The 13,117-nt window shown below is 43.0% G+C and overlaps 1 protein-coding gene across 4 annotated transcripts in view; it reads right to left on the minus strand.

The window, feature by feature from the left end:
• SATB1 (SATB homeobox 1) overlaps positions 1-4,579 on the minus strand; it is a 78,623-nt gene extending 74,044 nt beyond the window's left edge. For 2 of the 4 annotated variants that reach the window (XM_057739514.1, XM_057739511.1), the window contains exons 1-2: positions 2,904-4,579; positions 7-241 (exon numbers count right to left, since the gene is read on the minus strand). In XM_057739514.1, coding sequence (XP_057595497.1) covers positions 7-217 — 211 coding nt within the window. In that variant the 5' untranslated portion in view covers positions 218-241; positions 2,904-4,579. Of the gene's footprint in view, positions 1-6 lie in introns of all 4 variants that reach the window. The other 2 variants (XM_057739513.1, XM_057739512.1) reach the window with 2 other exon arrangements.
• Between the last annotated feature and the right edge of the window lie 8,538 nt (positions 4,580-13,117).

Here is a 13,117-nt window from a genome sequence, read left to right on the forward strand (position 1 = left end):
ATTTACCTTTTCTAAGGTTGCTTTTCATCAGATGGCCCGAGTGTTTTAAAGGCACTCCCTGCATTTTTGCACCTGTGCTCCCAAGCCTTCCTCTTCCTAGCGGACTCCCGTTCTGCTCCAGGCGGGCAATCTTGGCTGGTGGACCCTTCGGATCGCTCACATTATTAGACATTTCTGAATGTTCTTTCCCCTGAGTTGCCTCGTTCAAATGATCCATACTCAGTTACTCTCTAAAGATCACCTGCCAGAATTTAAAAAGAAGAAGACATGTTATAATTGGGTGGGGGTCTCCACATCTCTCTCTCTCTCTCTGTATATAACACCATGTAAATGTTTTATCTCTGGATATTTCTCTCCACAAATATAATGTATCTATAAGATTGCTTAACTAGACATATAATGGAGAGGCTACTCTATTTCTAGATCACAGCATTATATTTGCATTCAAGTTAACAGAATAATTTGTGGAAATTGTACCAACACACATGAACAAAAAGGTAATTTGTCACCTACCAGCAAAACTAAGTGGGGGGGGAAACGGGCTTACTTTTAGAACAAGAATTACTACCAACATAGCTAAAGAGAACATAACAAATTGTATTTATGTAGTCCCAATGTTTAAAAATTAGAAACATAATAACAATACTTCAAAGATGGAAAGATGATCACAGTCCAAAATGTTAGATCTGATGTCTTTGCTTATATTTTTATATACAGTTTAATGCTTATGAAGAAAAAAATATACATATATACCACCTCAAAAGAAGGTAGCAAACATCTGCTTTTTAAACTCTTTTGGCTTTACAGTTAATTTGCAGAAAAAGTTTTCTATATCCAAGTATCAAGAGTTACATGACCTGCTTTAAAGATTTCGTTAAGTCTTGGCTCAAACATGGGATTGGATCATTCCACCCCTAAGCAAATAGACAGAAGTGGAGGATTTCTTCAAATAGCCCCGGTACTGAACTATTACACCTCACATCTCTCAAGAGTTAATATTTAGGGGTCCTTTAGTAATAGAATGGTGTTAATTTAAATCGCAAAAATTTGGAAAATATTTTGTAATACATACATTAGATTGAAGTGCTAAACTCACTTTGAAAAAAAATATTGATAATTTTGGTAAAACACAAGTGCCAGTGTTCAAAAATAATCTCAGCATGCAATGAAGTCAACATCTCAATTACCTCCAGGAAAAATAACAGATAATTATTTTCAGTTGAATTATACACTGGACATCAATTTTCATACTGTTTATAATAATAAGTAATTAGTACATTATCAAAGTCACTTCTCAAATACAGTTTTAACTAGCATTGTTAAGAACAGGTGAGTAGAATTATTTTATGAACTTTCATGGTACTTGAAGTATCAAGTTCACCCCTACTAAGGGAGAGGGGATCACATTTAGAAAAACCAGAGAGAATAGGATAATTATCACTTTCCTCCAGCTGTCTGGTAATCTGACGTATCTTGCACTTAAATATAAATATATATATTTATACCGAAAAAGCTATTCAGATCCAGAATTGAAAGCCAGCTTGCATTATTAGCAGAGCCTTTCTGCAAGCATTTTCTTCCCTCTGTTTAACTGTAGATTACTTTGTCCCTTATAATCATGGGAATAGGTGACTGGGAGGGGGGAGCAATGATCACCTCTAGGTTTAAAAGCAACCTTAAGAATGACAGTTGAAGAACTATAAAGTTAGAGAAAGAATGGCTATTTATCCTTGTACTCCGGGGTGGCACACTGAGACCAAAGGTTTCCCGTTGATCGAGGTCCCATCTGTTTTTGGTTATGAGGTTCATTAACAATAAATGTGCCTCTTTTAACCACTTTTTATCAAGATCACCCTTTTCCATTATATTAAACTGTAGTCTAAAGCCAAAATTAGTGGTGATTATTAACTTATTCAAAACACTCTTTATAAGGCATCATGTGGGTTATAACACAGAGCTGCTTTTCCTGAAATTGGCTGCCTTACCCTAAAGCAGAAGATGAATTTTAAAACACATGGTTTGAAAATACTTAACCCGTGGGGCAATTTAAGAGGGAAAAAAAGGGGGGGGGGTAGAAGACAGCATCAAAGTTCATGCTACAAAACATATTAAGTAGTCAGGAGGCTTAACAGCATTATAAACTGTAAAGTGATAGATGATAATTTAGTTAATGTACTGACAATCAAAACATCATACAGGTCATGCAAAATTGTCCTTCGAATGAATACCCACCTACAAGCAGCTATTAAACACTCAGTCATCTTGTAAAAAGCTTTACATTATAAAGCAAAATTACATGCACATAAAACACCCAATTTACTCATTTAAACTCTATGCCCAAGGCTAAAGTTCACCAGACCTGAGTTTGGAATTGCAAAGAGCAAGCTCCTTGGGGCCTGCTGGACTGACAGCACGGGAACTAACTACGGTCTCAACAGATGCCAGGCTAAAGAGTTTCTTTTGAGTCACACATTTAAAAAACCCATTTTACTGTAACGTCTGGCTGGCACATTGAAAACAGGCTACTTTCTCAAAACCCCATTTCCCTGTCCATAAACGAAGTCCATATATGATAACTAACGAATTAAACAGTGAACTCAGACACAGCAATTACTTCCTTTAAAAAGAAAAAGCAAAGCCCGAAATTCCGGTTTCAAGAACCTATTTTTTGCAGTGTGGGAGCCTTTTCAACGAGTTCCGCGCTGGATGGCCTCCCTCGCCCCCACAGAACCCCATAACCACATTTTAAGAGATGGTGCCCTTATCCATTCCATATGGCCGGCACGATCCAGGCCAAGCTTTCACTGTGACCTTTTAAAGAGACAAAGAAGCAAAGTACTATCTAGAAACAGAAACACTGCAGTTTTACTGAGTGAAATTAGCAAAACCGACCTGAAACTCACCACTTCAAAACTTGACAGCATATAAATAACAAAAACAAAGGAGATTTCCTTTGCAGCCCGGGTTCTTGAAGAGAAGTTCAAGAATGATGTTTTCTATGTCCTTTTTTTTTTTTAATTAAAAAAAAAAAAAAGAAAGAAAGAAAAGCAGCAGACCTGAAGGCGACTTCCCCTGAAATTGTATTATTTTCTCTTCCCTTACCCCCGCCCCCCTAAGCGGGGGAAGGGCAGATAAACGTCTGGAAGAGTAGCCATGGGAGAGAGGGGTTAAAAAAAAAAAAAATCACAATTCGAAAAACAACATATATGGTTTGTAAAATGTCTAACCTCAGAGAACGGGGTTTTCGATGGGGGAGGAGGGGAGAGTGGGAGGAGGGAGAAGATAAAATTGATCTGACAAGTGATTCGTTGCGGGGGGAAATCGTAAAAACAAAGCAAAACCCGTTAAGAGCAAGTACACTGTGGCGGTGCTGGGGAGGCGAGGTGGAAACTGGGAATTCTCTTGAAAAGAAAAAAACAAAAAACAAACAAAAAATCAGTGCGGACAAGGTCTCCAGAAAGGCAAGAAAGGTCCCCTCGCTTCCCTCCCTCCCTCCTGCTGGCTGGGGCTCTTCGGTGTGAGGACAGAAAGTCTACTTCTGGCTGTCACTTGCAATATTATTCTCCAGCCACCCCGGAGAACACAGGGCGGGGGAGGCCGGCTCACCTCCCCGCCGATCGCCCCCGCCCCCTCCCCAACAATTGCGCCTGATATTAACAAACCTTAAACTTTCTTCCCACTGCCTCGCGCCCCCAATCGGGGCATCGACCGGGGGGCCGCGAGGGTGGGGGGCAGGAGGTCGCGGAAAAAGCCCCGGCAAGGCACTAAAATGCCACTTTGGAGTCGGCCCTCGCTGACGACAGCCCCCAGGACCCCCTCCCTGCCCATGGACGCGGGGCTGCGAGCGTCTAGGGAGCCGAGAGAGTGAGGCAGAGAAAGAGGGCTGGGGGGGGGGATCGGAAGGCACCCCAGCCGCCTCGGCCGCCACCGACTCCCCGCCCCCTCCCCCAAAAAGTCGCCGAGCTCTCACTCAGCCGGAGTCCGAGGTAAACAACGAGCCCCACAATGGCACTGGGACTTGGGGGAGCAGGAAGCCAGAAACCCCGACAAAACTGAGCAGGAGTTTCCAGAAAGCGGGGGCGGGGGGGTGGGAGGCGCCCCCCCCCCGGAGTCGCCCGGGTCCCCGGGCGGGCTAGAGGGCGGCCGCGGCCGTGGCGACGAGGCCGGCGGTCGCCGGGTGGCCCCGGGAGCGGCGCGCGCGCGGCGGTGCGTGTGCGTGCGGGCGGGCGCCGGTGCCCGGCCGGGGCCGCTCCGCTGTGCCCCTCGCCGCCGGCGCTGCCCCCATCAAATTCGGAGGCGGCTCCTCCCGGCCGCGGTGGCCGCCGCCGCGCCCCGCTCGGCTCCGCGCGTCCGCCCGGGCTGCAGCCCTCCGCGCCGCTGCTGCCGCCGCTGCTGCTGCTGCCGCCGCCGCCGCCGCTGTGGCTGCCTCTTCTTCCTCCTCCTCATTTTAATACACAGTCACCCCGCTCGCAGCCCCAGCCCCGAGCACGCAGCCTCCTCCGGGCCGCCCGCCGCCGCCCCGAGCCCTTCCCCAGCGGGGCCCGGCTCCGCCGCCGCGTCCGGGGAGCGGGAGCGAGCGAGCGAGTGGCGGCGGCGGCAGCGGCGGCGGAGGGGGCGGGAGAGGAGGAGGAAGGGGTGCGGAGCGGAGGAGGAGGAAGGCGGGGGGGGGGGCAGGGTGCACGGAGCAGGCGGAAAAGGGATGGGGATTAAAACCCGGGCTGGAGGGCCGGGATTGGGGGAGGGGGCGGGGGCGGCGAGTTAAAAAGCAGCGAGACAAGAAACTAGTGAATGAGTGCGGGGAGGGGGGAGCGCACGGTTTCCGGCCTCGGGCGCGCAAGAATTTGTAATGAGCTTGATTAGAGTGAGGCGGCCCGACGTTTATTACACACAATACCCAGAATAACAGGGCGCCGCGCGCGGGCCGGCGCCGGCCGCCGGGCGCGCGGGGAGGGCGCGCGGGGAGGAGGCGGGGGCTGCCCGGGCCGCGGCCGCCGGGCGCGCGGGGAGGGAGGGAGGGCGGCGCGGCGTGCGGGCGGCGGGGGCAGGTGTGCGCGGGTGCGGGGCGGGAGGAGGGGCAGGGCCGGCGGGGGGCGGGGGGGGGGAAGTGATGGGGAGGAGGGGGCGAGGGCCGCGCGAAACTAACCACCCACCCGCGCGCCACAAAAGCCACCGAAAGAAATACGTCGGGAGCGTCGCGGGCGGGCACCCGGGGGACGGGCGAGGCGGGGAGGGCGCACCGGCCCGCGGGAGAGGGGCCCGGGCGGGCAGGTGACGGGCGCCGAGCACCCAGGCGGGGGGACTTCAAGGAAGTGGCCGAGGGGGACCATCGGGAGGTCCGGCCCTCCCGAGAAGCGCGGAGGGTGCACAAGCCTCTGCAGAGAAATAAAGGCCAGGATCCCTGAAAAGGTTCTGGCGAATATTTATCCTCAAAGGAGGCGGAATCCTAAACTATTAAGAGCCAAGGATCCAAAAAGATGAGTAAGATCCTTTCTGTGCTAGTCAGAGGTAGATTCAAAATTCCCTCACTTCTGAGCCTGAGAACACGTTGGAGGAAGAAATATGTGGCCCACGGTGGCCGAGTTAAACAAAATTTGGGTCACTTGAAAGAGACCTGTCTAGTTAGTTATCACAAAGGAAAAGATGCCACCATTCTTAATTTACCTCTGGTGAAAGACAGGAAAGTTGGGGTGGGTAAGTACCAATGTCGTAGCAATAAATACTTCTGTAATCTAAGGTGAATTACCCAGGTAGATAAATGGTCATTAGCACATAAGTATGATCCTCTTATTTAGATAATCTATTAAATATAGTTCCTATAAAAATGAAGAACATTACAGGCTCGCCCCAAATAGAGATGCGTTTATCGCTTAGGTTTTAGTGCTAACATGTTAGAACCTTGTAGGCAGTTAATCATTAAACAAAAACAAAAATGTTATAAGAATTATTTTTCAGAATACACTAGGAGGGAAAAGAGAAAAATCAGTCAGATAAACATTTTGTTACACATAAAAAAGCAACAAGTTAGCACAAGTACGGAGATAAGAGGAAAATATGCAAATGAAGCTCTTTAAAGCTACCAATACACTCTTAGACTCTGTGTACATTAGAAATCTAAGAAAAGCAGAAGGTAAAGCAGAAGATAAAGTATAGGAAATAATGGCCTCCTGGGGAGGACAAGTTTAGGAGAAACACAATGAAAATATATCACTCTAATGGCACCCACGTTTCACCCACAAAACCAGAAAGGTTAGTCAAAATCGAGGAAGCCAAGAGTGAATCTTGGCACGCAGAAACCCAAGCCTACAGCACAGGAAAGAATGTGATGATAAAACACAAAACACAGCATCAAAAACAAAATAAATATAAAGCAGTCTTTACTAAAAAGCTCAAACGATACCATATTTTCAAAAGTTGAAATGTGGGAAAGTATGGAGGAGGGTATTTTAATTAAAGTATAAGAAATACAATCAATAAGAAAATACATAAACATGGCAAAACGTAGCACTGGTGTCAGAGTTGGTATTGTGGATGGAAGTAGGTAAACGTATTTTTTTTAATGTTTGATATTCAAAAGGAAAACATGGATAATACTCAATTATCTTTATAATAACGATTTTTGCAATATGATAGGTTAAATTAGAAATTTCTAAGATGTAAATTTATAGTTGCTTCAAACTGGTGATGCCTGACATGTTTCCCTGAAACCTGCCTGATTTTCAGCAGGGACAGTGCATTCTAACATCACAGTGTACAAATTTACAAACAATAGAAAATTTAAAAATAGAGAACAAGTATAGTGGACTACAAAAAGTCACTTATCCATGCAAATGCAACTCAAGTCGAATGTTTAAAAAAAATAAAGAAAGCTGTTGAGCAAAACATAATTTGAGCAAAGAAAAGAAGACTAAAAAAGAGTTACTGAAAATATCAACGTTAAGACACACTGGCATAAAATATTGTAAATGATGGTTATCCCATTATTTACACAAATAAGACAAAAAGCTTCCTGATTGCCTTAGCCCTCTAATGATGTGGGGATTAAAATGTCTTTAAATTTGAACAGCACCTTTTATCCAAGAATTACAAGCTAATTTTCAAACACAAAACATAAAAATGTGTAATAAGGATGGACATGGCCTTAGAAAATGATAAACAGAATAAATGAGGATAAAGACTTCTAATAAGGGCTTTAAAATATATATATATATAGTACAATTAATCTATTAATCACATATAAAACCTTTATTTCAGAACTATGTAAGAAATGACATAAGTGAAATGGCACAGAAGTTTATATCCTCCAAGTGATAATAGTACACCAATGAACTTCCTATATATAATCTACCCCTTTAGAATACTCACTATAAAATAAGGAAGAAGAAAAGAAAGGCAATTAGGAAAAATATTCGCTTGGCCAAAAAGTTCGTTTGGGCTCGTCCAAAAGGTGTTACAGAAAAACCCGAATGAACTTTTTGGCCAACCCAATACCACCTTTCCGGGCATATGTGAAAATAAACTATCATGATGGGGGCGGGGGCATCAATTTTATTCTACATAGGCATCTGAAATTTAGCAATAAAGATGCAAGCAAGTATCGAAAAAAGTTAAAGCAGAATAAACTTTATAAATCTAGCTCTGAAAATAAGACAACCTCAGGAACGTGAAATATTGCAAGTCAAATACATGAACTATTTAACATGTGGGTGTACAGTTAAAACAAGAGTGCATCCACTTTTATCACAGGAGAAGGCATTCAGACTGGCTACACAAAGGTAGCAAGAGATAAAATACTGTCACAGATATACAAGATTTAAAAAAAAATAATAATAAAAGGACTAGTGCATGTTTCAGATGGCAGCATATTAAGACAAATATGCAGGCAGATATCCGAAAGCATTAAAACACATTCAGAGTTCTGAATAGCACATACATTTGTAATAAACAGAGAAAGCATTTAGAATCTGAACGCTTTTAAGATATGGCAACTCTGCCAGTGACTGTGTTAGCAAAGCAGTGCTTACCACCATAGCACTTTCTAAGGACATGGTGGCTTTTTTTTTTCTTTTCATCTTTTTAAATTCAAATACTGTTGGCTATCTCTCCACACTCTTAAAGCAGCGCATTTTACGTGGCATATTGCTCTTTTTGTCGCGTCAACTCTTTGTTTTTTGGCTTTAGCTGCAGGTGGTGTTTTCCATATATGAATTTCTGGGAATATGGTCTGTGTTGGCCATATAAGGATGTCTCTTTGAGCCATATGTTCTGCTGTCATGTGTCTCATTTTGTCTGTCTGGGATGTCAGGACTGATTTCCACATCGTTTCTTGAATGGACCAAATACAAATTTGTAAGAGCAGCGAGGAAAAAAAAAACTGGGTCTGGAGCCCAAACAACTTTGTCAAAACATATATTGGAGAGGAAATGCAATATCCTGTAAACATTCGCACCCTTCTTCTCACATCTTATCTGTGACTGACATCATCACAACTGCATAGCTTGGGAGAGGATCTATTTGATCAAGTTCAGAAGTTTGCAGTGTGTGTGTGTGTATGCAGCTGAATCAGACAGACCCCACATCTCTGGAGGTCATGGCATGGCACATGGTAGCTGCCCTACTCTGACAGCCCTGGGTCCTGCAGCCAGCCTGACCTAGCCTTGAACTTGGGGAAAGGAAGCTGCCTCTCGCTTTTCTTGTTTAGTGAATAAACAGAACTCTTGATTAAACTTTCTGACTAATCTTACAAGAAGGTCTGGTCCCCATTTTACACCCTCATAGCCTCTGGCACTTCTCCTTTGTCACAGTTATCATCAATGAACAATTTGGATAATCACTGGCTTACTGAATATCTCCCATACTAGACTGTAATCCCTATGAGAGCAGTGGCTGTGCCTTGCTCACTGCTGTATTACCAGGGATTCGTACAGCATCCTTGCAATATTTACATTCTGAATAAATAAATGAGAGCCAAAAGCTCACAGTGTCACTTGCAACCAGATTCCACTGCTAATTGCAATGACAATTCCTTTTAGAGACTGTGGAAGTGAGATGGAGTTAACAGAGGGGAAAGTGGCTGTATCATTGAAATGTGAATTAATCGAAATTAAGTAACATTTACAATTTAGTTCCTCAGTCACATATCAAGTGTTCAGTAGCCCCATATGACTAGTGGCTGTCCTATGGGACAGTGTAGATTATAGAACATTTCCACCATCGCAGAAAGTTCCATCGGACAGCACTTATCTGGAGAACTTCCATAAAAGACAACTAAGTAAATCCAGGACCCAGCCAGGAGGAGTCTTAGAGGTGCTGAATTGCTTTCAGACATTCTAATGATGTCCAAATTGAAGTCATTTTCCATTTTAAATGAGCCCATAGATCTGTAAAGTTGCATAGAAAGAGACTTGGGAACCGCCACACACAAATTTAAGACAACTTTCTAGACATGTCTGTATGTGAAAGGGTCCTAGAGTACATTTGGAATAATATGCATTTGCCCCAAATGCTGCTTTCCATGAACATTTCAGTAGCTCAACAGGTGAAGCTGAAAACCACAGAACCCCTCCCAGCCCTCTCTCCCACCCCCACATTAAATAAGCATAGTTGCCATTAGAAATGGCTTTTTTGGAAGCCTTAATGTAAGATACCTTCTCAAACCAGGAGGGCATCCAAATACCAAACAAATAATGGTGGACTGCAGAAAATCAGAGCAAAAGGCTTGATTTAGGAGCAATAAAGGACAAGTAGTAACGAACTCTAAATATGGGGCCCAAGATTTTTTGGTTTTGTTTTTTTCCCTAATATGTGGAGTTTCAGTTATAGCCAGACTAAGAGTGATCAAAAGTTGTTTCCTAATTACTTTAAGGTGGATGTAAATACCCACTGGTAATTTGGATTATGGTTTTAATAGACAAAGGTCATTATTAAAGCTAAGCAAAGAAAGGCTAATGCTTAAGCTAGTTTGGGGAGAGTGGGCCAAGGGAAATAAACAGCCATTATAGTTGGCTTCTAGAACCTGATGGGATATCAGGGCCTTTTACCCAGAAATATTACCTTTTTGAAAGCAAGAATTTATTGGACAACTTTTTTTAAAAAGCTACCTTTCCTTCCACAGATGTCAGTGTGGATTATAACCTTGACAAGGCACAATGGTGATAATTCCATCAAAATTGGTATCTCTATCCAGACCTAGCTCCAAAATTGAGTAAGGAGGGGGCCAGGTTCCAATAGAAATGCGATCGAGACCTCCACGTATCTATGTAGCTATCACCTCCAAATTACTTAAGAGTTTCAGGTTGCCTTATCTTTTCCCCATTTCTTCTAGAGTGCCTGCCCTCCCCCTTCTCACCAGGGGAACTCCCTTCTGCCACATCCTTTAATATGGAGCTTGACTGCACCTCTTCTGTCCAAAGCCTCCCCCAGCTATTAACTACTTCCTTCTCAATGCCCCATCCCATCCCCTGTCCTTCAGTGTGGCATTTCCTATTTACATGTCTTCCCCTCCCAACTGCAAGTCTATCCACATCTTGAGGGTGGACTCCTGTCTGTATTCCAGGAGTCTCTCACAGTGCCTGCCATCTCAGGGAAAGGAATCCAAGAACTGTTCTTATGAGTGAGTGCTGGTAAAGATCTTAGAAAGATTCTTGCAATCTTAGGCAGTAAAGCCAGGTGCAAGATCAGAAGTTAGTTCGGTGGCTCCTCAAATCTGCTGCATGTTAATATCACCTGAGAGCCACTTCAACAACCCAGATGTCCAGGCTGCACCCCACTGCCAAGGGTAGGAGCCAGGCGTGCAGTGGTTTAGAGTTCCCAAGGCGATTCCAGTGTACAGCCAAGTTTGGCATCTATTGGATTAGGTAATGTTTTGGAGACAGAAAATCAAATATACCTGCTAGGACATCCTCAAGTGAAATGAAGATCCTGGGGTCACTTGGAAAAGTTCTAGGAACCAGCACTCACCCTCAAATTTAAAAAATATATGTGCAGGCAAGCTGCTTGTTTCAAACAAAAAAAAAGGTAGGGGGCAAGCTATTAGACCATTGATTTGATGAATAAAAGTCTGCTGTTTGAGGAACCATGATAAATTAGCATTTGGGCACTTGCGTGAGATTTAGGGGGGTGCCAGAAATCCTGTGCAAGTATATGATTTATCATCACAGACATAAGCGACTAACCACAAAATTACATGTGGAAGTAAAGTTCCAAAACCCAGTCTATTATTTACTGGAGCCAGAACCATCCCGGTTTTTCTCTTTTTTTTTTTTCCCCCAACATAGTTGAGCAGGATTTTTCTCCCAGAAAATTTCAACCTTGAGTGGGATTCCCTACTGTTCAACTCATTTGTAGACTTAGTTCATGCACTTAAGCAGAACTGAAGTGTTCATGTTGTTTGTGTCCAAGAACCAGCAGCAGGGCACCTAGCTGCTGTGTGGTACTCTCGGGAAGCTCGGGGGATTTTAATTCCAATGAAGTCAAATAGGTACCTTTCCCAATCGACGTTTAGCCAAGACATATCAACCAAATCTTCTTAGTGATGTGAATGCTATTCTAATCTTTCTTGGCTTACTTGAAGGGAAAAACAGATTGAGGTTACAACAGACCTCAGTCCGGGTCCAGATTGTTTTGGGGGGAGAGTACCAGCCAAGGGCAACATCTGATATCGTACCGCCATGCCCATCGCCACAAAGCAGTGGACAGGTTGTTCACTGGGGAGAAAAGCCATCACCAGAAACAAGTGCAACACACCTGGACAATTGATTAAATACCCCTATAATGTTTGAAGTTTGCTGAAGCAAAGGAGAAGTTTAATTCAAAACTAAAGCACATTCTCTTTGGGATGATGACAAAGATTCGGAAGAGACTGTAGCACTGGGCGCACAGCAGTGTGAATGTAATTAAGGCCACTGAATTGTCCGCTTACAAATTGTCCAAATGGCATATGTCATGGAATATATCTTTTACCCCAATTAAAAAAATTTAAGAACAACAAAACTAAAGCAAAACAATCTTTCATCTATTCCTAAGACTGGCAGACATATTATCATGGAAATATCGTACCTCGCAGAAAAACAACGAGCTACAACACACTGACAACTGCCTCCTCCACGCGGACCCTCTGCTGCTTTGTCCTTACCCACCAACAGCCGCAGTCCAGTCTATGCTGAATAATTAATTCACATGATGATTACCTGACCCAAAGATAATTAACATGGATTGGCAATGAGAGACCGAGATCTCACCCAAAGCAGGTTATTTGATGGTCCTCTGATGCAAGAAAACGGTTCTCTTTTCAGATTTTCTTCTACATTCTTGTATCTTAGCCAAAGAAGAAAAAGGACAGAGAAAAACCAAACATTCCAAATATCCAGCGTTCAAATATCCAAACATTCTTTTTGGATATTTTTCAAATGAGTAAAAATTAGCTATACTCATGAAACAGTAGACCGTCCCAGGGGAACATCTGCAGGACGCTTTCACGCAGTCCAGCCACAGAGGTATAAGAGCTGTATAAATGTAATCAATGTAATAATTTGCAAACTGTCTCTATATAAAGATTCTAGATTCTATTTATTAATAGAATATATTTTTTGTTATAAAAAGTCCCAAAGGCTTTCACATTTATTTTTATCAGTCACTTTTTTGTGATAGTAATTACAAGTATTTATTCCTGCATGCAATAATTTGCAATATCATCTTTTTAGAGTATATTGTCTGATATTCTGTCTCCTATCATCTATTCTTACTGATTTTATATTAGTGACTTTTATATTAATGATGGAGTTTTTTTTTAATGTATTGGAAATTCATATATAAATTGTATCTCATTGAAGTTCATTCCTACATATACGTGTTTTTCTGATGCATGACTAAGGAATATGATTACATAGTAAAGCCAAATTAAAATTATGTATTTATTGGGTATAAAAGCCTAAATAAAATACTAAAAATCAGCTTCACAGCATAACTGCAGCTAGAGCATATCCAGTTACCTATTATGCAGGTGTCGCTTTCTTTATTAGTGTTTATTGTGGAATTTAATTCATTAGATAACTAACATGGACTATAAATACACATGCAAATTTCCAGCTGATATGAAGCAAAAAGTTGATAAATAATGCTG

Source organism: Hippopotamus amphibius, chromosome 6, assembly GCF_030028045.1.
Source record: "Hippopotamus amphibius kiboko isolate mHipAmp2 chromosome 6, mHipAmp2.hap2, whole genome shotgun sequence".
Taxonomy (NCBI): domain Eukaryota; kingdom Metazoa; phylum Chordata; class Mammalia; order Artiodactyla; family Hippopotamidae; genus Hippopotamus; species Hippopotamus amphibius.